Genomic DNA, 26,961 nt, shown 5'->3' on the forward strand with positions numbered 1-26,961 from the left:
AATACATATGGGTGGTCACTAGAGATGAGCTAACTAACAGTAACTTTGTCGAAACCCGAACTTGGTTCCTTGGCCACTGAATCCTGCTGCATGGAAAAGATGGATACAGCCCTAGGGATACCTGGAAAACATGGATACAGCACTAGGAGACATATTCTCCAGCCAGCCCTAGAGATGCATCTACAGTATCTTTTCCATGCAACAGGATTCAAAAACCGAGTGAATAGGTTCAGGTTCCACCTAACTTACTGTAAGTTCACTCATCTTCAGTGGTCACTAATGGATTCTGTCTCTTCACAACTTTCTCCCTGGTTGCTTTTTGCTTTATGAAGAAGAACATATACACATGTGTGGCTGTCTATCATTTACATTAAATGTATATTTTTTAATGGGGGCCTGTGAGCATTATGCATCACGGTATGACATCCTCCCCAGAAGGAAGCCTCCAACATAATGTGAACAGAGGCTTATTAGGGTGCGTTTAGCTAAAACCATTGAAAACCTGCAGCAAATCCATTGGAGAAGCTTAAATCTGTGAGAAGATCTACAACATCACTGGCATGCTATAGACCAGAGCTTCTCAAACTACTTCTACTGGAGCCTCACCAACAGACCAAGGCACTGCCTGGGCCTCACCAGACTAACCAAGAGGGTGCCTGGGCCTCACCATTTGTGGTCAAAGTCCAGTTAAAAGCTGAAAATAATGCTAGGACTACCTTTCACCCCTCTCCCTAGCTCTATATACTAATAAAGCAATTACAAAATAAATTAATAATGTTGCTAAAATGGAGATTTTGGAGGATTGTGCAGATCATAGTTAGTTTTGTAAATAACTGGCTCCCCAGCTGGGCCTCTCCAACAACTAGGGGGCACCTTACTGGTGAGGCCCGCCTCACAGTTTGAGAAGCACTGCTATAGACAGAAAATCTATTAAATCTTTTTGAACACACATAAAAAAAATCTGCTAAGGGGGTTTTACTCACATTGCTTAACACTGCTCCCATCAGATAACCAGTGTTCCCCCTTTTAATCTGATCCTGCCTCTTGCTACCAATATCTGGACTGGACCCAATGTCAACCTCTTGTTTAGGCCTGGATCCATTTGACCAAATCTCTGCCACCTGCAACCTGACTTGGGACCATCCCTCGGGAATGCAACCTGAGTAAGTAGTTACAGAGTCCCTCATTCTAGTGCTTTGACTCTTTCTTTTATTCTTACAGGATTTTTCATAACATCACTGTCTATTAGCTGTAGCGCACCAGTCCCCTCAAGGAGGTGTGCACACTCGATATTCACAAGCTACCACTCTCTCCAGCCACCACCAGCCAACAGCGTCATACTGCTGGAGCCAGGATGTCAGATAAAGGGGCACCATAAAACTTTAGGGTGAAAAAGAAGAGGATAACTAAGATTCCACACCTCCCGTTACCAAGGCCCAACAAAAGAACTTTCTCTGTTAGTTGTCTCTTTAATTGTTGTCTGGTTTATTCTGCATTGAAGCACTGTTATTAGTTACTGTTACCTTTGCCAAGTTTACACCACCCACTTACCAGTGCAATCTGACATGCTTCTGGTCAAAAAGAAAATACAAAGCATTTACATTGTCCATGGTGTCTTCATTGGATGAGTACAATTGGTCGGCAGTAAAGGTAGAAGATATTACCTAAAATTTAAGAATATAAGCCTCCCAACATATCATCGAGACATTGAATCTGCTACACCAGGATGTCAAGCTCAAGGCCCTCTAGTTGTTGCAAAACTACAGTTCTCATCATGCCTGGACAGCCAAAGCCTTAGCTTTCTAAGCATGACGGAATTGTAGTTTTGCAATAGCTGGAGGGTATTGGAGTTTGACACCCCGGATCTACACCTTTCTGTTGAGAAAAAGCTTCCCATACCTGACTGAGACCTATAGTTGTTCGGATTTCTAACCATCCAAAACACACACCCCTTCCCCAAGCACTGTATATACTTTACTCCTTCCCATGAACAAAAGGGACAATTCTTATCTGCTGCTTGATGTAAAAAAGTGAAGCAATAAATTAAGTTAAAGTGTAGAGGTATACAGTATAGAGGTATACAGTTCTTCATGTTCTTCATGTGTGCCTATCTGTCATTTAGAGGTCATGAGGTCTATGGAGGCAAGAACACACAATTGGGTAGGCGAAGGAAGTGGTGTGTACCAAAAGACAGCATGACTTACAGCCACTCTAGGGAACATGCTGCTCCTCAGGGATTCTGTAATCTTCCGCCAGAGGTGAGGTGCTCATCTTGCCTCATAGTAGATAGAACCATAATTGCACTTTTTTTTCCTGAAAATTCTGTAATTGCTATATAAGATTTAGGGATCTTCCATTTCTTGCAACCACTTCTTATCTTCTTGGCTCAAACATCATAAGGACCACCAATTTATATTTTTTAAATTGGATTAAAAAAAATATCAAACACTTGATCTGTTTGTATCATCCAACAAAGGATGCAATATACACTTGTGTCGATAAATATGAGTCTTTCAATGAAAGATGCAAGGTAATATGATCAACAAGGGGCACTTGAGATATGTTCAGCTATACTACAATGAGGTTTATAAGAAATAATATAAAAACACAGGTATTTGTTTTACCTCTTCAACAGCTTCCCTAGAAATATGCAACTTCTGGAACTAACTTAAACGTGACTAACCCTTTGATTAAGTCTTGTTGAAAGAGCATCTGGGAGAACGAACCGAGCAGTGAATGTATTACCTAGCTTGTATGAATAATACTACTAAACTAATAAAAAAAAGCATTCAAACTCTATTGATAACATACATGTTCTGTAGTAGCAAAATATTTAATAGATTACAATAAGTATATGGGATCTCTCCGGACCTGTCTCTATTGATCAAGGTTTTAAGGTAGATTGATTCTCTACATTATCAGTTACATATTGTAGAATAGAATCTAGAATAATAAACAAATTGTTTTAAGAAATACAGGCAAACCCAAAGTACATCTCATTCTATAATAAGAGTGGGTATAGGCACCCTGACGATAGGTCATTAATCATTTGGGGGGCGTACAGATTGACTTTAAATAGCCTTTATCTGAAAGATAAAGCCACCTTATCCGAGAATTAGCCACTTAGGTTCTGAAATCCAACATGACCATTCCTTATTTCATTAAATATCAGATATCATTGGGGAGTCAGAAGGCGCACATTAGACAGTTGGGCAGCCTGACCAAAATCGAAAAGTTTCAGCCAGATTTCTACTAATGTATATGGGCACCACTAAACGCTAATTGGATAGTACATGATACCATTGTGGTTTGCAATTGTGTTCCAGGTTCCCCATCTCTGTTTCCGAGGCTATGGAGCATGTGTTTCAATATGTATGGGGAATGACATAATGGACTTTTCCAAGATTCTGGCCAAGTCGTCAGGCTCATGTGTTTTATACTTGAAGTTATACCCTATGGCATTGGTGGGCTGCTGGCAGCCCATGTGACCCTTGGATGGTCTCCTTGCAACCACTGGCCCAGACTAGTAAAGCTTTCTGTGTATTTAATTGTATAATTAATAATTGTATTTAATCGTATAATATTTGGTCTTTGGACAAATTTTTCAAGGTCATGTTTTACCCTATTTTATGATTTGGGCATCATCTGTGGTGGCATATACAGTAGATATCTACTATAAACAATAAAACAGTTGACCTGTAATGCATGAAAAAGGAGGCCATACATGCACAGTTATCCTCTATTATAGTAATATTCATAGGGGGTATACTGTATACTGCCTATGTGTGGCTTAGCTTAACAGTAGACTGAGCAGAACATGTAGACTTTGGATGGCGTCAAGGACAATAAGCCCATCGTGACATGTTACGATGACCGTAACTGCCCTAGAGGGTGACTGTATAGATTGTTTAACATCTTTCTTCAATTGTTCTAGCATTTTGTGGAGTCACTTATTTAACTGAGCATTCAAATCCGCTGGGATTATAGGGTTAATCCTACGTGTACAACATCAGTAAACTATACCTACATATATACATTCTTTTTTTGCCAATTAAGATTCTTTGTGGAATGTCTCTTTAAAGAGGTTAGTTTAAATACATTTCTAATTAGAAAACTTTTAATCTCAATCAGCGCTAATCCCCAGCAATTGTCACAGTGTTTAATTATCCGCGACTACACGAATATGCAGATTACTGCCGTCGTCTCTATACCTCAGCTCAGCTAATCACTGAGATCAGCCCTATTAAATAAATCTCCTCTGGAATATTACTGAGTGTGTTAGTACGTGATCAATTCATTTACAGAGACATCCTGTATTTAGCATTGTCTGTGAGATATAGCAACCCTGCTCCTATACTGCTGTGCGCAATACCAAAAAAACTGCTCTAATAAGACTCTGCAGCCCAACCCTGCACCATGAAAATCCCAGGAAAAAAGCAGCATGTACCAGATTGAGCTCCCTTACCCCTTGGTTGCATGTTGTGAAAAACAGCATATGTTTCCTGTTCTTTCCTGCAGGCAGATGATGGGGACAGAAAGTAAGAAGCTAAAAGTATATGAGATACTGCCAGCAAATACAGCTTTACTGGCACAGGCTCCTTCTATCAGAGCTTTCTTCTTGATAAAACATTTTTCTACGTGGATGCACAGAATAAATTCTACATAACAGACACCAAAAAGTGACTTATTCTGCCAAGGTATTGTATATAGTGAATGAAATCAGGGTGGAAGTAAAAAAAAAAAAAATTGAATTGGATATGATACCATGAATTCTATATACAAAAATGATTGAAGGAGAAGTTTGGGGTCAGACATTTTTTCCCAAAGAGCTGGGAAGGAGGTGTATGAACATAAAAAACATGCATCTACCTCCCTAGCTTCAGCGCAGGGGTCTTCTGTCCTCCGCTGTGGTTCCCGATCCCCCAGACGCTTCCTGGTCTGAGTGGGTACCTGGGTTGTGACGCCTCAGCCCCGCTCAGCCAGGCAGTCATCGAGGCAGGACCATGCTACAAGTGCTGACTGGCTGAGCGGGGCTGACAAGGAAGCAGCCGGGAGACCTAAAACAGAAGCTTAGTGCTGGAGCCGGGAAGGTGGGTGCATGTTGTTATACTCAGTTGCGCCTCCTCCTCGGCTGTTTTGAAAAAGATGTCAGACCCCGGACTTTTCCTTTAAGTTATAGTTTTGTTAGGAATGTGACTTTGCGCTCCTCGGTCTGTGCCGGGCGGCCGAAGAAGCGCTGAATTTCTGTCTGTTTGCATATGAATTGTGTCTGAACTGTGTTTTACTTTTCAGCCACACCTGCCTTGCCTGTTAGACTTCTGGCAGTGCAGGGGTTACTGCACTGCTAGGTCTGTTCAGCTGAGCTTGGTGCTGGGATCAGGGCTGCTCCAATCAGCTGCTGGACCTAAGCTCTGATCCTGGATAAAAAGCAGTCAGCTCCTCATTTCCCTGCTGGTTATTAGTTGTTCTGATCCCAGCTCCCCAGTTCCATGTATTCTGCTCTATTCTTCTATTTTGTCTTACCTGGATTCTGACCTTTTGCCTGCCCTCTGACTACCCGCTTCTTCCTGATTTGGTACTGCGTTGCTCGTTCGGTTTCTGACTCGGCTAGTTGACCTTTCCGCATTGTGTTTGTCTGACTGTCTGCGTTTTATGTTTTGCACGTATTCAGCATAGGGATTGTCTTCGTGGTTGTCCGCGACCGCCTAGGGTCGACCGAGGCAAGTAGGCAGGTGACAGTGGGTGGGGTCAGATTCAGGGCCCACTGTCTAGTGTCTTGTCTACGCCTGCCAGTCCTGACAAGTTTAATCAGTTTTTACTGCATGTATAACATGGAAAAGGATACATAGCACAGTTGTCTTAGCCTTCATTCACACACTCGGGGGCAAGACCATAAAACACAGTTCATGATTGTAGGCAGTCTACAGATGTTTTTTTTTTTTAAATAACAAATCCATACCTGTCCAATCCTTCACCATTGCCCAGGTTTCATTGATTAGCACTTCCTGGTCCTTTCTAGACATGCAGGACATGTCAGCTAAGCCAGTCACTTGCCTTATGCCAGCCATCACCTCATCCTGAGATTGGATGAATGGACACTCCCTACATATTGAGATGCGAACTAGGAAGTAGTGTGCTGCAGGGACTTGGGTCCCCTTTAAAAGTGTTTTCTACAGCTCTAAAAGATGTAAAATTACAGAGCAGCAATTTAGCCCAAACCTTAGAGGGATTTTACAGGATTAATAAAAACATGACTGCTTTCTTTTGAGAAATAGCGCCACAACTGTCCATTGGTAGTGTCAGGTACTGCAGCTTAGCTCCACTGAACTGATATAATAACTGATAAATCTGCAGCTGGGTCAAACTTTGCCCCAGGTCTGCGACTCCTCTCCTTTTTTTCCTCCCCACCCTCCTCATCATTAGTAATTTTCCTATTCATCACTTGTCTAAACTGCACCTGGGCTATAGCGACACAGGTGCAGTTTAGATGAGTGATGAACAGAAATCCTGCTTGAAGGTGTTCCTAATGATGAGGAGGGTGGGGAGGAAGAAAGGAGAGGCGTCGCAGACCCAGGTATCGGTTAGATGACAGTTCATGTTGGTTCCTAAGTACAATATCTAAGCTAGATCTTATCCACATGAGCATGTGCATTTCAGCCTGTAATACTGACCAAATGTTTTAGGTTCCTTTTCATAGATCGTGTTTTTCCCTAGCAGATCGAAACCATTGCTTTTAGATGACAATTTGGTCTAAAATTTATCATTTGATGCATGAAGCATGCTGCCAATCTGACAAAAAATCTGCTTACACAAAAGATATATATGATACGGATGCCAACAGGCTTGTGTACATGAAGTTAAAAAAAGTTTGTTGTTAAAAATAAAATAATTGCTTGTGGTTACATGTACGTGTGATAAACTATTTAATGTGTTAGGATCTGACTCAGTTCATTGGTTGGTTTTCCTTAAAAAATATCTGTTGTTTATTAATAGCAATGCCTTTTATTAGACCACAACCAGTGATGCTGACAGCTGCAATAAAACTTGTATGCTGGCATCATCCACACCACCATGTGTCTCTGGCAGAATGCTTCTAAATTGACTGCACATCCGGCACAGTCATATCACAGCTTTTACATCACAGGACACAGCGGAATAGTGTGAATCAAATGTCATATGCACTATGCCTATAGCCTAAAGAATTAGGAATTATACATAGATCTATTCATTTATAACTCACACAGGTTATTGTGGCTTCACACAATTATACATACAACCGTCATCCTAGTGACAACCCTAATGTGCTGCCAAAACCTCAGCAGTCTGGTAAAGACATAAAAGATAAGATTTCTATTTGAATTGCAGGGAATAGTATACTATTCCATTTTTATGGCCCTGAGTCAGTAGTCAACAAGTCATTGAAGTGTCACAGTCATTTAATAAAACTTCTGACATGTCATGCAAACATGTCAGGGTCTGGGTCAGCAATTTTTTTTTAGGTTTCATGGATTTCATGGGGATTTTCAGCTGCCCACATCCTTGTATTTTCAGCATTTACATGGCCAGAGAAGTGAAACCTCTCCATGTCTGGAAACCAAGGGGGAGATTTATCAAACTGGTGTAAAGTAGATTGCCTTAGTTGCCCCTAGCAACCAATCAGATTCCATCTCTGATTTTCCAAAGAGTCTGTGAGGAATGAAAAGTGGAATCTGATTGGTTGCTAGGGGCAACTAAGCCAGTTTCACTTTGCACCATGTTTGATAAGTCTCCCCCCGTGTGTCATGAATATCTGGATTTTTGGGGGCAAATTTTTCAAACCAACATTGAGCATCGGGTTTAGGCTTGCTTGACCATGAACAGAGGAGACTTCCGGCACATATTATGAGGGCTTCCTCATTCTCATTTAGTAAGTTCTGTTTTCACCAAATTTCTTTCAATTTTCTAAAATCTTTCGGAAGTGGGAAACTCTGTAGAACTTACTGCCCCCTTTTAGAACCATTCAGTGGATTTCTATTTGCACTGGTACTGTAAATGTTACAAAAGAGATGGTGAGAATTGAAGATTGTATTAAGGCCTAAATAAACGAAACGATTATCGTCTGTATTCGGCCGATATCAGCCAATAATCGTCCTGTGTAATAGAAGACAACGATCAGTCGACATGAATGATGTCGGCTGATCGTTGTCTGTTGTTGTCTTTCAATATGTTGAAAGACAAACGACTAATATAGCAATGATCTGCTGCCGTCGCTCGGTGAAATAGGAGCCGCTGCTATCTTCTATGGGCTGCCTGGACGATCTAGGGATCACCCGGGCCCCAACCCCCCCCCCCCCCCCGCAGCTCCCCGCCCCCCCTTACCCGCTCCCTACTCACGCGTGTAATAGCGCCAGCAGCAAGCAGGGAACGAGGAGCAAGCGAGCGCTGACAGCACTTGTTGGCTACTCTGCATCGCCCCATGTAATAGGGGCTTTACACTTGGCGAGGCGACATAGTGCACTTAAAGGCTTGGTTCACACTACGTATATTTCAGTCAGTATTGTGGTCCTCATATTGCAACCAAAACCAGGAGTGGATTAAAAACACAGAAAGGCTCTGTTCACACAATGTTGAAATTGAGTGGATGGCCGCCATTTAATGGCAAATATTTGCTGTTATTTTAAAACAACGGCTGTTATATTGAAATAATGGCAGTTATTTACTGTTATATGGTGACCATCCACTCAATTTCTACATTGTGTGGACAGATCCTTTCTGTGTTTTTAATCCACTCCTGGTTTTGGTTGCAATATGAGGACCACAATACTGACTGAAATATAGGTAGTGTGAACCCAGCCGAAACAAGCACAATATATGGGGTTGCAGTGACTGTGGGGGATATTTTTAGGAAGTCTATCTAGAAAGCCTGTGAAACACACAATGCAACTGAAAAACACTATAACGTAAGTTATAATAGTAAAATATTGCAAAAAATGTGATGCGGATATAGTGTGTTAACCAGGCCCTATTGTTACAACTGCAGTGTGTTCCAGGAAGCCTGCCATACACAATACCTTAGGAAGGACTGATCCATTAATCAATAAGGACAAATTCTCATCTAGATGAAAAGAAGGATCTTCTTTGTTTTGTTCGTAGTCAGTAAAAGTAATTACCTCTAATCTCTAAAGTAATTCAGAAAACAAAGGCAGAATTATGAGCCGATTATTCCATAGCTCTATGAAGGGTAAAGCGTGCGGCCAATAAATCACTCAAATCAATCATTCTATTATTTCACCATTATGTGCATTGCTAACATTCATATAAAAGCTAATAAAGAATAAGAGCCTTATCCAAAGCTATCAGCCATGGTAGGATGCTAGAATAACCTATGTCCATACAGGTATGAGATTAGATGAGGGATGCCTTCACTTTATGATCTGGAGGGGTCCAACCTCTGGGTCCTCTGATCTAAAGAGTGCCAGACCCCTGTTGTTCAGACAACTGTGGCAAGTCCCTATTCAAGTAAATGGGACAAGCTGCAGTTCTCTACACAGATGGGTCCCTAGAAGTGCTGCCCAGTGGTCAAGAGTCCCAGTGGTCAGACCACTCATCAGGACATGATGGTATAGCGTGAGAATATGTAATCACTTAATGAGGTGGCAAATTGCTCAATAAAATTGTCAGTGGGTGTTCTAAACACAAAATCTTATATTAATGGAGGTCACATCCATTCCTTAAAGGGGAACTCAGTTATATAGATTCGTAGATTACTTCTATTTAAAAATATCAAGTCTTCCATTACTTATCAGTTGCTGAATGCCCAACAGGAAGGGGTGTTTTCTTTCTAGTCTGGTTCTCTCTGCTGCCACCTCTGTCCCTTTCAGAAACTGCCTAAAGCAGTAGAGATTTTCTATGAGGATAAGCTACTGCTCTGGATAGTTCCTGTCACGGACAGAGGTGGCAGCAGAGAGCACTGTGTCAGACTGGAAAGAATACACCACTTCCTGTAGGACATACAGCAACTGATAAGTGCTGGAAAACATGAGATTTTTAAATAGAAGTAATTTACAAATCTGTATAGCTTTCTGGTATCAGTTGATTTAAAAAAAATTAAGGAGTTTCTCTTTAAGACAACTGTAAAAATAATAAAACTAAAACTGTATAACTAAAACTAAATCAGTAATGTTCATCATGAATTCTTGTAAAATGTAAACCATGACACTAGTACAGTTTACATGAGCAATGGAGAAAAATTTAAGGGAATCTACACGCGAAGAGGCGAGAAGCTAACACTTGACACTCCATAGTGTATATCTTGTCAGCCAAGAGGAAGTTCACTTTAAATGTGGTCATGTACAATACGATTAGATAAGAAGAGGAAATTGATAATATAAAATAAGGATCTAAAGGGCTACACTTAAATGTCATAAGGACCCTAAATAAGAATTGTATGCTGATGCATACTGTTGTATATTCGTGCCAGATTCACCAGGTTTATTTGATGGAATGAAGTCTACTAGTGACTATGGGGAGATTTATCAAACATGGTGGTAAGGAAAGCTGGCTCAGTTGCCCCTAGCAACCAATCAGATTCCACTTTTCATTCCTCACAGACTCTTTGGAAAATGAAAAGTGGAATCTGATTGGTTGCTAGGGGCAACTGAGCCAGTTTCAATTTACACCATGTTTAATAAATCTACCCCTATGTTCCTTTTACTTCTGATCACATATTATTTTTTGTGGGACTCAAAACTACCATTGTATACTATCATTAAATACCAGTATATACTTAGAAATGGACCAAGTTAGTCCTTAGTAGACTATATTCAGTCCAAAGAATTCCGTGAACCCAACAAGGGTACCTCTCAGTACACAATGGCATACTATTCTGTATTCTTCTTTAATAATAATAATAATAATAATAATAATAATAATAATAATAATAATTTTTATTTATATAGCGCCAACAGATTCCGCAGCACTTTCTTATCATATATGAACACGGCCTAACATGAAATAACTAGAGCCACTATGAAGGGGTTTACAAGAGGCAGCTTTATGATGCAGATTTTATTAGGCACATAACATTGTGCCATTTACAGGGCTATATACATTTTACATAAGTAATGAAGGCCCATTTGTTACATAAACCCTACTGCACATGGAAACTAAGTGGCGTACATTGCTTTTATACAGTGCACTTATAGCTCAGCTCACAGACACAGGAGATTTTCCCGACTAGCTGAATTTACTCTTGTGATTAGAGGCCATCTATTAGTTGCAGTAGGCATAGGAGACCTCCATCATGCGCTGATTGAAAGACCCCCCTTATTTTATATGAGCACAGTGCAGAAAATATGTTTAACTATGTAAAAAAATATGTAAAACATAACTTAAAACATTATACAACAATTAGGGACACTGATCTTTAAAGCAAATGTACCACCAGATACATCACTATGGATTTTTTTACATGAACAGACCGGCGCTGGTGCGGGGATGCCGGGCCCTTTTTCTGAACTGGCACCAGGTTCCTGCGCACAGCGCTGGTCTATTCCCGAGCACTGGCTGGGCACAAAGCACTGGAGGTGGGCCCGGTGGCCCCCAGTGTGATTAATCAGCTTCTCGGGATGTACAGAGATCGCTTTGATGTTCTGCCCGCACAGTGAGCAGAAAATGAAAATTAAAGGAAGCAGAATGCAGTAGCAGGACCTGTCAGTGTCCTGCTCCTACATTCACTCCCATAGGCTGCCGGCACTTCATACCAGCATTTCATGGGGGGACGTGACCTCTCCGGCAGGTGTGAAGACGTCATCACACCTGCCGGAGGTCCCGTCCCTGCCGCTCGCAAGATAGATCCAGAAGAGGAAGGAAGAGCTGCTCCCTGCAGCCATACAGCGTGGATTAGGTGAGTAGGATGTTTGTTTTTTTAGGGGCACCTCTGGGGGCATTATAAGTTCATAGGGGGCACCTCTGGGGGCATTATTAGTTCATAGGGGGCACCTCTGGTGGAATTATTATTTCATGGGGGGCACCTCTGTGGGCATTATTAGTTCATAGGGGGCACCTCTGGGGGCATTATTAGTTCATGGGGGCACCTCTGTGGGCATTATTAGTTCATGGGGGCACCTCTGGGGGCATTATTAATTTATGGGGGCACCTCTGGGGGCATTATTAGCTCATGGGAGCACCTCTGGGGGCATTATTAGTTCATAGGTGGCACCTCTGGGGGCATTATTAGTTCATAGGGGGCACATCTGGGGGCATTATTAGTTCATGGGGGGCACCTCTGGGGGCATTATTAGTTCATGGGGGCAGCTCTGGGGGCATTATTAGTCCATGGGGGCACCTCTGGGGGCATTATTAGTTCATGGGGGCACCTCTGGGGGCATTATTAGCTCATGGGGGCACCTCTGGAGGCATTATTAGTTCATGGGGGAACCTCTGGGGGCATTATTAGCTCATGGGGGCACCTCTGGGGGCATTATTTGTTCATGGGGGGGCACCTCTGGGGGCATTATTAGTTTATGGGGGCACCTCTGGGGGCATTATTAGTTCATGGGGTCACCTCTGCGGGCATTATTAGTTCCTAGGCAGCACCTCTGGGGGCATTATTAGTTCATGGGGGGCACCTCTGGGGGTATTATTAGTTCATGGGGGAAGCTCTGGGGGCATTATAAGTCCATGGGGGGCAGCTCTGGGGGCATTTTTAGTTCATGGGGGAACCTCTGTGGGCATTATTAGTTCATGGGGGCACCTCTGGGGGCATTATTAGTTCATGGGGCAGCTCTGGGGGCATTATAAGTCCATGGGGGGCAGCTCTGGGGGCATTTTTAGTTCATGGGGGAACCTCTGTGGGCATTATTAGTTCATGGGGGCACCTCTGGGGGCATTATTAGTTCACGGGGGCACCTCTGGGGGCATTATTAGTTCATGGGGGGGCACCTCTGGGGGCATTATTAGCTCATGGGGGCACCTCTGGGGGCATTATTTGTTCATGGGGGGGCACCTCTGGGGGCATTATTAGTTTATGGGGGCACCTCTGGGGGCATTATTAGTTCATGGGGTCACCTCTGCGGGCATTATTAGTTCATAGGCGGCACCTCTGGGGGCATTATTAGTTCATGGGGGGCACCTCTGGGGGTATTATTAGTTCATGGGGGAAGCTCTGGGGGCATTATAAGTCCATGGGGGGCAGCTCTGGGGGCATTTTTAGTTCATGGGGGAACCTCTGTGGGCATTATTAGTTCATGGGGGCACCTCTGGGGGCATTATTAGTTCACGGGGGCACCTCTGGGGGCATTATTAGTTCATGGGGGGGCACCTCTGGGGGCATTATTAGTTTATGGGGGCACCTCTGGGGGCATTATTTGTTCATGGGGGCACCTCTGGGGCATTATTAGCTCATGAGGGCACCTCTGGGGGCATTATTAGCTCATGGGGGCAGCTCTGGGGGCATTATTAGTTCATGGGGGCCCCTCTGGGGGCATTATTAGTTCATGAGGGCACCTCTGGCAGCATTATTAGCTCATGGGGGCACCTCTGGGGGCATTATTAGCTCATGGGGGTACCTCTGGGGGCATTATTAGCTCATGGGGGCACCTCTGGGGGCATTATTAGTATATGATGGCATAGCAGGGGATCCTACATACAGGGGGCATCCCAAATTCCTAGTCGCTTTACTGCACATAACACCAAAGAGCGCAGTTACTTTGGGAGCCTACAGGAGGGCGAAAGGAAAGGAAGTTGCTAGAAATGTGCGGAGCCTAAATTGTTTGTCTCGCAGGTTCTGAAAAGATGAAACGTAGCTGGAAGAAATCATCATGGAGGACTGGATGGAAAGGAAAAGGGAAAGTGACGCCTCAGATCAAAGAAGACGTCACCTGTGAGTCACTGTATGACAGTTTTCTTTTTTGTAGAACATTATTTAGTAGGGGTGCCCCGAGCTAATTTTTTTTTCCAAGGGGTGCCCCGAGGTGGAAAAGGTTGGGAAGCACTGCCATAGACCTTCAGACTACAAGGATCCGCAGCGGATTTCGCTGCTAACTCCGGTACGTGTGAAGCTACCCTTACACAGCAAGTGAGCAGCCAGATCACACAAATAATCCCTCTATCATTCCTGCGGCCACTTAAATACATTGCTATCAGTCACACATCCTCTGTTTACACAGAGTTGTGCGGCTGATAAAAGATGACTTATAGGCCTGCGCAAAAGACGCAATCAGCCGATCAGCTGGCATTTTCACATTCCTCGGATCATCACTGACATATTTACACAGGCCAATTTTCATCTGAGTTAGCATCTCTAGCCATGCTCCTTGTAGATAATTTGCTGTGTTAAAGGGCCCTTAGATTGATGCTTACCTCACAAATTCTAAATGTTACATTTATCACTAAAGGGGTTTTCCCAGATCAGATATAGGGTCAGCAATCATGTCTATGGCAAGTGTTTGGCTCATTCAATTAGAAAAAATCTGAAGAAAAGCATACCCACTGAACAACCTTTTAACAAAAGAATTCCAAAAGCCCTCATTTATTTTCCGTCCTTTTCAATTCAGGTTCACAGCCAGTTTAAGGAGGACTAAGCAATGTCCCCACCAATTTATAATAGCCGCCCATCTTGGACCACCTGTGTTGCTCATATATTCACAGTAGACCAGTGAATATACTAATCATTAAGAAAATGCCTAGCCGTCAATCACATCCTGTAACTCTGTATTGGATTGTAGTACAGGCAATGCATACAGTATATGGGGGGGAAGATACAAAGTAACATGAGAAAATATTACTTTACTGAAATGGTAGTAGATGCTTGGAAGAAATATCCAGCAGATGTGGTTGATAAATCTACAGTGAATATAAACCTCCCTGGGATATACTGTACATATATGGCATAGGCTGTATCCCAGTTTTCCAGGCGTTCCTTAGGCTGTATCCACCCGCTTCATGGAGCCGGCAGACAGCGGGAGTCAGATGCCAAGATTTCTGGTTCGTACGAACCAGAAATCCAGCAGGTTCGCTCATCTCTAGTCTTCACTAGGTTCACCTGTTGAGATCTCCCACCCATCTAACTGCCCAGTGCTGCAGCTATTGATAACAACATCTAGGTAGTTAAACAGTTGTGATAAGAGTTATTTCCTACCCCGGACACTGCTAGATATCAATTGTAACACACAGACACAGGCCCTGCCAGATATGGCATTTTCTCAGCTCCTGAGTCTTCTGCATACTCTAAAGACATTGGGAACATTTATGACATGATTAGAATCAATGGAGCCGCGTCATAGAGGGGCGGGGGGGTTTCTCCCACTGGGGTCTGGCCGACCCACCTCCAATGCTTCAGCCAAGGCCGGCTTACCCGTTCTATACATGTGCAGAACTTAAAGTGTACCTGTTGTTTACATTTTTTTTTTTTTTTTTGCAGAAATCAATAGTACAGGTGATTTTAAGAAACTTTGTAATTGGGTTTATTAGCCAAAAAATGCCTTTTTATCATGAGAAAGCAGTTTGAAGCTCCCCCCCCTGTCTTCATTGCTCTCTATGGATAGGGGAGGAGTGGAGGGAGATGAGGCACCAAAACAGGACAACAAAGAGTTAATTTACAGCATGTAGCTGTCTCCTCTGAAATCACCACTGACCTCTCTGACCTCTGAATAGAGGCTTTCACACAGGTCCCGCTGTGTAATCCTTTGTTCTCTGCTGCTGACTAATCTACCCCCTCCCCTCTCCATAGAACAGACAGGGCAAGTCTGATGCAACAAGACATGATTTCCTGATAATGAGCAGTGAATGAGAGAAAGGAGAGGAGGAGGGGACCTGAGAAAAGTCCTTTTACATGCAGATAATGGCATATTTGCCTAATAAACCCAATTACAAAGTTTCTTAAAATCTCCTGTACTATTGATTTCTGCAAAAAAAACAATAAAATAAAATACGACAGTAACACTTTAAAGAAAATGTAGTGATGCTACATTTGCTTTAAGGTGAAAGTGTCATCATAAAAAAACTTTTGACACGTCAGAAAGACACACCAACAGAAAATAAAGTCCAACAGCACCTTAACGGAGATATCCAGTGAGGGCCACAGAAAAATATAGAAGGATATAGGGTCAAACCGTTGCTTTGCTTGTACCCTGATAATAAATAAACTATTGGACTTTCTTAATTTATGTCAGAAAGACACGTCAAAAGTTTTGATTGTTCTGGATCTGACACTTTAGCATATGGATAGATCTAGTCCAGTAGTGTGAGCAGTGATCTGTTGGTATCACTGGGGATGATTCACAAGGCCACATCTGACAGCCCAACCATGTAATACTTTGATCACTCCATGTCCCTTTATAGCGCTTGCTCCCCTGTGGCTACAAGTGAGAGATTCTATGGGAGGTACCTTCCTCTCTAGCATCCATATGCCCTAATAATGTGAATGAAGAGACTGTCTTGATCAGGACTTCTCTGTCTTACTCTCTAAGGACTCTATCAACCATAATAATAGGGATTGCTCATCCTTACCATTGACTAAAGTAAAGGCTGTTTTGGGGGCTTTTAATTACACTACCGTTCAAAAGTTTGGGGTCACATTGAAATGTCCTTATTTTTGCAGGAAAAGCACTGTACTTTTCAATGAAGATAACTTTAAACTAGTCCTAACTTGAAACAAATACACTCTATACATTGCTAATGTGGTAAACGACTATTCTAGCTGCAAATATCTGTTTTTTGGTGCAATATCTACATAGGTGTATAGAGGCCCATTTCTAGCAACTATCACTCCAGTGTTCTAATGGTACAATGTGTTTGCTCATTGGCTCAGAAGGCTAATTGATGATTAGAAAACCCTTGTGCAATCATGTTCACACGTCTGAAAACAGTCTAGCTCGTTACAGAAGCTACAAAACTGACCTTCCTTTGAGCAGATTGTGTTTCTGGAGCATCACATTTGTGGGGTCAATTAAACGCTGAAAATGGCCAGAAAAAGAGAACTTTTATCTGAAACTCGACAGTCTATTCTTGTTCTTAGAAATGAAGGCTACTCCATGCGAGAAATTGCTAAGAAATTGAAGATTTCCTACAACGGTGTGTACTACTCCCTTCAGAGGACAGCACAAACAGGCTCTAACCAGAGTAGAAAAAGAAGTGGGAGGTCGCGTTGCACAACTAAGCAAGAAGATAAGTACATTAGAGTCTCTAGTTTGAGAAACAGACGCCTCACAGGTCCCCAACTGGCATCTTCATTAAATAGTACCCGCAAAACACCAGTGTCAACATCTACAGTGAAGAGGCGGCTGCGGGATTTTGGGCTTCAGAGCAGAGTGGCAAAGAAAAAGCCATATCTGAGACTGGCCAATAAAAGAAAAAGATTAACCCATAGCTGCACCAGGACGTTATTGAACGTCCTCGTGCCGCTATGGGAGTTCAGAGGGGGGTCGCGCGGCGACCACCCTCTGAACTGCCGCGATCCCGGGTGCCGCGAGTAGCCCGGGCTCGCGGCTATTAGCGGGCACGGTCCGATCGCCGTGCCCGCTAATTAAGTACTTAGAAGCAGCTGTCAAAGTTGACAGCTGCTTCTAAATACTTGCTGTTATACATGCCTGGTGGTCTAGTGGGGGGATCGTCCCCCTGCGGCGCGATTGCGGGGGGGCGATCCCCGCATCCATCCCGGGCCGGGGTCTGCTCCGTAATGGCGCTGATCCCGGCTCGGCATTCTATTGCTTTTGGCTGCAGCAGCCAAAAGTAATAGAACACCGATCTCATGGATTCATGCAGTATAACTATACTGCATGGATCTCTATGAGAGATCAGAGTGCATATACTAGAAGTCCCCTAGGGGGGCTTCTGGTATATGTGTAAAGTAAAAGAAAAATGTATTTTTAATAACACAAAATCCCCTCCCCTAATAAAAGTCTGAATCACCCCCCTTTCCCCATTTTATAAATAAAAATAAATAAATAAATTAATAAACAAACATGTTTGCTATCGCCGCGTGCGTAATCGCCTGAACTATTAATTAATCACATTCCTGATCTCACACGGTAAACGGCGTCAGCACAAAAAAATCCCAAAGTGCAAAATTGCGCATTTTTGGTCGCATCAAATCCAGAATAATTGTAATAAAAAGCGATCAAAAAGTCATATATGCGCAATCAAGGTACCGATAGAAAGATCATATCATGGCGCAAAAAATGACACCTCACACAGACCCATAGACCAAAGGATAAAAGCGCTATAAGCCTGGGAATGGAGAGATTTTAAGGAACATATATTTTCTTTAAAAGGTTTTAATTTTTTACAAGCCATCAAATCAAATAAAAGTTATACATGTTACATATCGTTGTAATCGTAACAACTTAAGGAACATATATAACGAGTCAGTTTTACCCCAGGGCGAACATAGTAAAAACAACCACCCCCCAAATAAAAAAAAAAACATTTTTTTTTTTCAATTTCACCACACATATAATTTTTTTCTGGTTTCCCGGCACATTTTAGGCAAAAATTACATCTGCCTTAGCAAAGTACAATTAGTTGCGCAAAAAATAAGGGCTCATTTGGGTCTCTAGGTGGAAAAATGCAGGTGCTATGGCCTTATATACACGAGGAGGGAAAAACGAAAACGCAAAAATGAAAACTGGCTGTGTCCCCTAAGGGTTAAGATAGGCAAAAGAACACAGACATTGGACAGAGGAAGACTGGAAAAAAGTGTTGTGGACGGATGAATCCAAGTTTGAGGTGTTTGGATCACAAAGAAGAACGTTTGTGAGACGCAGAACAAATGAAAAGATGCTGGAAGAATGCCTGACGCCATCTGTTAGGCATGGTGGAGGTAATGTGATGGTCTGGGGTTGCTTTGGTGCTGGTAAGGTGGGAGATTTGTACAGTGTAAAAGGGATTCTGAATAAGGAAGGCTATCACTCAATTTTGCAACGCCATGCCATACCCAGTGGACAGCGCTTGATTGAAGCCAATTTCATCCTACAACAGGACAATGACCCTAAACACACCTCCAAATTGTGCAAGAACTATTTACAGCAGAAGCAGCAGCTGGTATTCTATCGGTAATGGAGTGGCCAGCGCAGTCACCAGATCTGAACCCCATTGAGCTGTTGTGGGAGCAGCTTGACCGTATGGTACGCCAGAAGTGCCCATCCAACCAATCCAACTTGTGGGAGCTGCTTCTAGAAGCGTGGGGTACAATTTCTCCAACTTACCTCAACAGATTAATAGCTAGAATACCAAAGGTGTGCAATGCTGTAATTGCTGCAAAAGGAGGATTCTTTGACGAAAGCAAAGTTTGATGTAAAAACAATGTTATTTCAAATACAAATAATTATTTCTAACCTTGTCAACGTCTTGACTCTATTTTCTATTCATTTCACAATGTATGGTGGTGAAGAAGTGTGACTTTTCATGGAAAACACAAAATTGTTTGGGTGACCCCAAACTTTTGAACGGTAGTGTATGTTTTGGTACAATATAAAAATATGAATAAAAGGGTTAAACGGCTTATGCAGCAAAAATCTCTCTGCTGACATCTCTGATCTGGACAGTTCCTGTCTGGAACAGAGGTGCAGAGAGCTCTGTGTCAGATTGAAAAGAAAACAACATTTCCTGCAGTACATACAGCAACTGATAAGTATGGGAAGACTTGAGATTTTTTAATAGAAGTAAATAACAAGTTTATATAACTTTCTGAAACCAGTTGATTTAAAAGATAAAGATTTTTGCTGGACGACCCCTTTAACTATGTCACTGAAATAGAGATTAGGGCATCCAGAAAGACTATTTATGTCAGAACTGACCTTCAAACCACACCTCATCTATATTTGGTGGCTGCCTTACCATAACGAGATGCAATGCAGTATATCCGCTGTAGTATATCCCTACCTAGATGGTGCTTTAGCAAATGAAGGTTTGCTGGAAGATGTTGAGGGATGTCTTTATTTTCAACAACCAAGTAACATTGGGGACAAGCAGGATGACTACAGTGTTGGACTGGGGTATCTGGGGCCCATCAGAGGAATTGATCCTAGGGGCCCACCAATGAAGAACCAGTGAGAAACAACATGTCAGTCAGTGTTTGTGCAGGTTCTAAAGCTGGGGGCCCACAGGAGGATTCTCCGGTGTTCTGGTGGGCCGGTCCAACACTGTATGGCTACCATGAAAATTCTGCTTTTGATTTACAATAAAATGCGTTTCCAGCTAACATCCATTTAGCATAGCAGCATTCACCATCTTTAAAGACTACATTAGTGGTGATGTAAAAAAAAAAACATGTCTCTTAATGCAACTGTTAATGGTCCTTGATGCTTTCTGTTAGAGCACAACATGTTTGTGCCTCACCTTGTCTGTATGGCTTTGTAACCCTGCTTTTTATTGCCATATAGAGGTAAAGCAACAACAGCTATAAGCACACTTCATGTTTTTTCGCTGTAGTCCATCATGAAGTAGAGTATCTTCTGAATTAAACTAATGTCTTTTCTATCTAAAAGGAGGAAGGTTTTAGAGTTCTCGCAGGATATCTGTACAAATGAGGCTTTGACTTTTAATGCACTTTTGACTGCATTCAGAAAGAGAACCAAGTATATGCTCTAGTTAGAGAACACGTAAGATAATTACATAGACGGTAAAACGCTTCTCAGAACGTGGTCTCGATGTAAAGGCAGACATATAGCGACAACAGGATCCCATTGATTGATTACTATGTGCAAGCCTGGGAAGTCACGTGGCTAAGCCAGTCAGAGGTAATGAAGAGAACTGGGGATATTCTATCAGACTCGGACTTACTGAGAGACAGCGGTTTACAGGCAGCTCCACAAGACAAACCCAAATACAAATGTATTAAAAATTAAAGGACCATTTATTATTGCCGCTGAATAAAATAAAACAAATCAATAATTATGGGTTCCCCATCTACTGAGTAACCTCACAAAGCGCCGTCTCAGATTGCTGACACCGTGAAACAAACCGACCGCTGTAATAAATCGCTTGCAGGAAAGCACTCCGGGATCTCATTAGTTCTTATCAAAGTAATTTTACAACACCACAAATGTATGACTATAATGCAGAGTCGTGTACTTAAAATCACTGACACGATGAGAACAACTTTGTTTAAAGGAATTTGACACCATACGGGCCACAGTAAAATATATTAGGAAAGTCATACAGTGAGTTTGTAAAAGTGAAAAGTGGCCCTAGGAAAATCTCCTTTGATTACAGCCCCCCCCCCATATTAATATATTGTGTCATGTAAGAGACTGTTCCTAAGGGTATATGCACACTATGAAAATCACGCAGATAACTTCTAGCGTATTCTGCTGCCGCAACCCCCCCACCGCCGGTCCCATAGGCTCCATTCTATGCAGAGGCAGATTCCGTCATTCACCCATGTCAATTCCGTCATCATGTCAATTCTTTGCCTCATGCCTTAGTTAGCTGGCTAGCTGAGCGAGCATACCTGAGCCCGGTCCTGACATAACAAGAACGGAAACCAGAGGAGGCCGGTTGGGGTGGATGCGGTGCTACAGGGCATAGGGATGGGTAAGTATACATTCTGTATTATGTTCAAGCACCCCCTGCCTGTAGTGAATTTTAGTTGTGGCCCGGAGTTCTCCTTTAAGAAAGTTTATAGGGAAGCTACTGAAAATTTCAGTTCACAGATTCCCTTCCTTATTATTGGAATAATCTTGCTCATCTTCTGGTTGTAGAAGGCTGCAACTGAGATGGTATACCTGTAGACATTACAGTATAAACATGAGGGGGGGCTTAAGGGGAAAGTGACAGCAGAGATGTGCATATATGCGTGCTGCCAGTTACCCATTGCTGATTACACAAGCAGTGCACACTTACCTTCCGCCCTACTTTTGTCCAATATTTTTATTTTATTTTATTTTTTACTTATATTTATCCTATAAAATATCACAGAGGAATTAAGAAGCCCATGAGCCGGAAAACTACCGACTGACGGTCTGAAGGAGCTGGCAGCACAGAGGGATTCAGGCACATTAGCTAGTCCCAGAGTATTAGTTTTGGGAATTGGTAGGGAACTCGGCTCAGCTATCTTCATTTCATGTCAGCGGAAAACCCATTTAATGAAAAGAAAAAAGGCTAGAAGTGGCCGCGGAACAAATGCACTCTACAGAGAATATACAGCAGGTAAAACATAGAAGAAAAGAGAAAATCCTGACAGCTCATGAATCTTTTGAGAGCAGCTGGTTATGTATGAGTCAGTGCGCTCCTGGTTTCTAGGACAGGAAGTAGCTATCATCCACCACTGTCAGCCATATTGGCCGTCATCCGGTCACCCAACGGGGTCTTGCTCCTCAGTTCCTCTATGTGATTTCTTGTTATATTGGTTATATAGCTTCATTGCAATTTATTGCAAACTTTTTCTCAAAATTTAAATAACAAATAAATAAAACAGAGACGGAAAGGACTTTATATCCTGTGGAAATGTCGTCTTTTATACCGTATAAACAATTGTATTATAGTGAAGTCCGAGCCTAAGACTAATAGCCATGTTTTCTATACTGCAGCACATCTTAACTTAATTTCTTTGATAACCTAACCTAAATATTTCTGCTGTCTGATGACATCCTACAAGGGAACAGCGTACACAAGTCTGTACAATATAACCAAGCATATTAATGATGGAAACATCTATTGTGCTTGCAGCAATGTCAATGGCCCCAGCCGAGCAGCCAGTGTGTTTGTCAGGAGTGGTGTATGAATCTGAGCAGATTTAGCCTCAGGGTACGCACACAGTTCACATAAGGAAAGGGTTAAATGAGAACCCAGGATGCTGCACAACCTGACGCTGGCCACAGGAGCAGCTGCCCCTTAGGACAAGTTTCATTTTGGCTATAGGCAACAATGGCAAATCATCCGTCATTCAGGAACCAGAGCTGCTCTGCCCGTGGCTACTGCAGACAAAAACGTGCGCTGCCAATCAAAATACAAAAGAGCATTTACAGGGCGAGAGCAGCAGCATGACGGATTAGTGGCTTCAATGCATGAACAGCTTACGACACTGCTGGTCACAGATAGCAATGGATGGAAGAGTGGATCATCTATATAGCTGTGAAAAGAAAGGCAGGAAAGTTGGATGTTGGCTTCTTACTGCCTGTCAAAGATCTCTGTCTGATAAATATTGGTGTACATGTAAAACATGCAAATAAAGCCATGTATCTAAATACAGAATGATGCACAATAAATAGACACTTTATTATAACAACATTTACTAAACAATATATCCAATAGAACACAGGCCTCAGATTGTAAAGGGTGACCTGGGGTATATATACAAGGCAAATAATTAAATTATACCCATTGGTATATAGGATCATGACCATTCCCACCCACTCATCAGATGGTGGGTCCACCATACCAAATATCTAATGTTACATAGTACTGCAAGAAGCACAAATATAAAGAAGGGTCACCAATCTTGGGGATTATACAACGCACCAAGTGGGGGGCTGTGTGGCGGAACCCTGGATAATGCTATCAGTGCCGGGTACAATAAGCACATTGCACTGAGAAGTGCACATACAGTAAGTGGAAGGGAAACATAGATTATAAATAAGAGAACTAAAGTTTGGTGTGCAAAGGGGGAATATGGGGGTTATCATACTGAATATCATAAAAATGAATGGTGTGGCACATTCTCAAACTGCAAAAGAACTTTTCCCCCTGTTGCATCCCAGTTTGACATACGATAAGAGTATGGTTGGTATGGGTCCAACTACTGGTACTTTTGCCTATGTAAAGAATAAGGGTCTTCTGATCCTCAGTGTATGCATGGTGACTATTCACTAAATTAAAGAAGCATATAGAAAAGGCATATAGAGTGTTATAATATTATTAACATGGGAAAACTTCTTTAAAGGGAACCTGTCATTACTTTCATACTGCACAAAACACAAGTCAGTGGGGTGGTCCCTGCCTCACCAGCCTGTTTGGTATAGGGAATGATCTATAGATAAGGGCCATCGGGGACCACCCCAATGACTCATGGTTCAGGCAGCATGAAAGTGATGACAGCTTCCCTTTAAGTAGCCTTCTGTAGAGAGTCAAGATGAGTAAATATTCCCATCCATTGATTCTACAGCAAGAGAACCAGCCCAATGCTCTGCCAGTACAGAGCATGGGAAATCAATGCTTCAGCTTGTAGAAGGTATATACAGGATATTATATTAGGAAATCTATTCCCCATTACGGTTCTGCTCTCACAATATATTTATAGCAATAACTGTAAATATGTTAGTAGATCTATTATTGCCAATTTGATGAATTTCAACATACCGACCTATTTATGATGGCACTATAAATGTGGACAAAATAACCCTGCCTATAACATAGGAGAATGCTCTGACTCGCAGCTTGCATGAACATTTACTATACAACCCCCATCAACTAAAATGGGGTACACATAAGCAATATCAGGCAACAGCACCTAAGAGGAACTGAGGCGTATTAGATCAGGCAACAGCGCAAAAAAACAGCACAATTCCCACTGACCTATAAACACAACATACAGTGAATAGTTGGCTACTTGGAGGAGAAGATACATCCCCGACAGTCACCTGAGCAGCCTGGATGAGGAGGATACATTTCTTGACCAATAATTAATAAAGAATTCCTTTAAATGTAGGCAGAATTTAGAGAAATGACAGGAGATGAATACCTTTTCTATCTAAATGTGAATGTAATAGAATGAGTATAGATATGCTACAGTATTCCAAGTCATAAATCCAAGAGGAGATGATAGAGCAGCATTACCTGCAGCCCTGTGTATGTTATGTCTAATGGAAATCCCAGCCTTGCTACATCTGACACACTTGGCTCTGCTACAGCACATCTGACACACTTGGCTCTGCTACACTCTGCTATCCAACTCTGATGACAGTGCCAACCTTCCTGTCAATAAGTAACACTCCTATTTCTGCATGCTCTGTAGCAGTGGCTAAACTACAACTCCCATCATGCACTGACAGCCATGATGAGAGTTGTGGTTTCACCACTACAGCAGAGCTACAGGTTGGGGCACAATAGGACAAACTCATCTCAACTACATGTGGTAAGCTACTGAAAGCCTCAGTCCTACCACATCTGACACACTCAGCTCTACTTCAACTCTGTAACTGAGCGCTGCTGCATCTGTAGAAAGTTAGGGCACAGCAGCACAGTGTGCAGCCGGCAGCAGGGCGCCGTCACCCGGGCACAGCAGCACAGTGTGCAGCCGGCAGCAGCGCGCCGTCACCCGGGCACAGCAGCACAGTGGGCAGCAGGTAGCAGGGCGCCGTCACCCGGGCACAGCAGCACAGTGTGCAGCAGGTAGCAGGGCGCCGTCACCCGGGCACAGCAGCACAGTGGGCAGCCGGTAGCAGCGCGCCGTCACCCGGGCACAGCAGCACAGTGGGCAGCAGGTAGCAGCGCGCCGTCACCCGGGCACAGCAGCGGGCACCTACCTGAGGAGAGTGAGGAGCCGGACAGGCTGGAGTTGCTGGATGCTGCCATGCTGGACAGCTCTGTGAGGCACACTCCTCTAGCCCATGTCCCCGGCCGTGCAGCCTCCCACTACTTCCTGCTCTGTCAGATGACGCGCCGGCTCCCTGCTCGTCCAGGTGTCGGTGTGCGGAGCTCAGCTGTCACCCCAAGTCCCGGAGCCCACCGCCCGGGCCCCCCTCCTCCTCCTCCCACCCCCTCTATGTGATTACAGGAGGCTGAGCTGGAGATGGCAGCGTGCAGGGGGGCTGAACCTCCCCTCTCCCTGGTGCCAGGCTGCTGCTGCTGCTGCTTCTTCCACACACTGAAGAGTGAACTTGTGGATGGCATCCAAGTACTGCTAGTGTGTGTGTGTGTGTGTGTGGGCTGCATTATAAGGAGTGAAGGGGTTAATAATATCTGTTACATAATAACACACTGCAGTGATATGTATAACTCTTGTATAATAGCTTTGTTTCGTAGGCAACAGGTGCTGACACCTGAACATGGCACAAGCCAGCTGGCAGAAGGTGCAGGTGCTGAGTATTGCTACAAACACCTACTATCACCTGCACCCCTGCATGACCAACTATGCCAGGATCCAGGATATTTAGTGTGGCTGCCCTGCCTGGTCTGCACATAGCACATAAGCACATAGTGGACTAGTCTTAGGGCCCTATTACACCAACAGATTATCTGACAGATTTTTTTAAAGAATGGACTATATACAGAGAACAGGTATTAAAGGAAAGACTAAGTTTCTTGGGGGGGGGGCTAAGGATCCCTTTTTTTTTTATAATGGAATTCAATGGAAAAACATCAAAACGGATGCACACACATGCATCCGTTTTTTCCATCTGTTTTTCATCCGTTTTTTTTTTTTGCAAAAAACGGATTGCAAAAATTGTGTGCCCTGCCTGCTGTGTGCTGCCTGAGGGACTGACCTTACAGAGCTGTGTGTGCTGCCTGTCCTGTGCTCCTCTTCTCTGCATCATTATCAGCCCTGACCCCTGTATGGGTGGGTGGGTGTATAGTGAGTATGGAGCTGGGTGCTGACTCCCCTTACACCCCTGCTGAGCTGTCTCTGCCATCATTCTACTGTCCACAGGGGGGTGGGTTGGTAACTAACTGCTGTTATGGGATCTTTGCAGAGGGAGGGGTTATGGGTATGGAGGTCTTTGCCACAAGTTAAGATGCTCTTTGGAGGTAGATTACCCTATAAGGGGGTCTCTACCATCACGGGGGTGGGGGTGGTGCACTCTGGAGGGTTGGTTAGTGCATTTGATAGAGGGTTAAGGGAGGGTAGCTACAAAGTATGTAACTGCTGGTATATATGTGTGTGTGGTATAATCACTGCTGGTATATATGTATGTGTGGTATAATCACTGCTGGTATATATGTATGTGTGTGCGGTATAATCACTGCTGGTATATATGCATGTGTGGTATAATCACTGCTGGTATATATGTATGTGTGGTATAATCACTGCTGGTATATATACAT

At 43.1% G+C, this 26,961-nt stretch overlaps 1 protein-coding gene across 2 annotated transcripts in view; it reads right to left on the minus strand.

Annotated features, from left to right (window-relative positions):
• The window catches only part of CHN2 (chimerin 2), a 286,428-nt gene extending 260,811 nt beyond the window's left edge, over positions 1 to 25,617 (minus strand). Inside the window, exon 1 of one of the 2 annotated variants that reach the window (XM_069958724.1) lies at positions 25,443 to 25,617. Coding sequence is in view for 1 of the 2 variants with exons in the window: in XM_069958727.1 (XP_069814828.1) it covers positions 25,443 to 25,491 (49 nt within the window). In the remaining variant the exon portion in view is untranslated. The remainder of the gene's footprint in view (positions 1 to 25,442) is intronic. The other variant, XM_069958727.1, reaches the window with a different exon arrangement.
• Positions 25,618 to 26,961: the final 1,344 nt, after the last annotated feature.

Source organism: Dendropsophus ebraccatus, chromosome 2 (genome assembly GCF_027789765.1).
Source record: "Dendropsophus ebraccatus isolate aDenEbr1 chromosome 2, aDenEbr1.pat, whole genome shotgun sequence".
NCBI classification, from domain to species: Eukaryota; Metazoa; Chordata; class Amphibia; order Anura; family Hylidae; genus Dendropsophus; species Dendropsophus ebraccatus.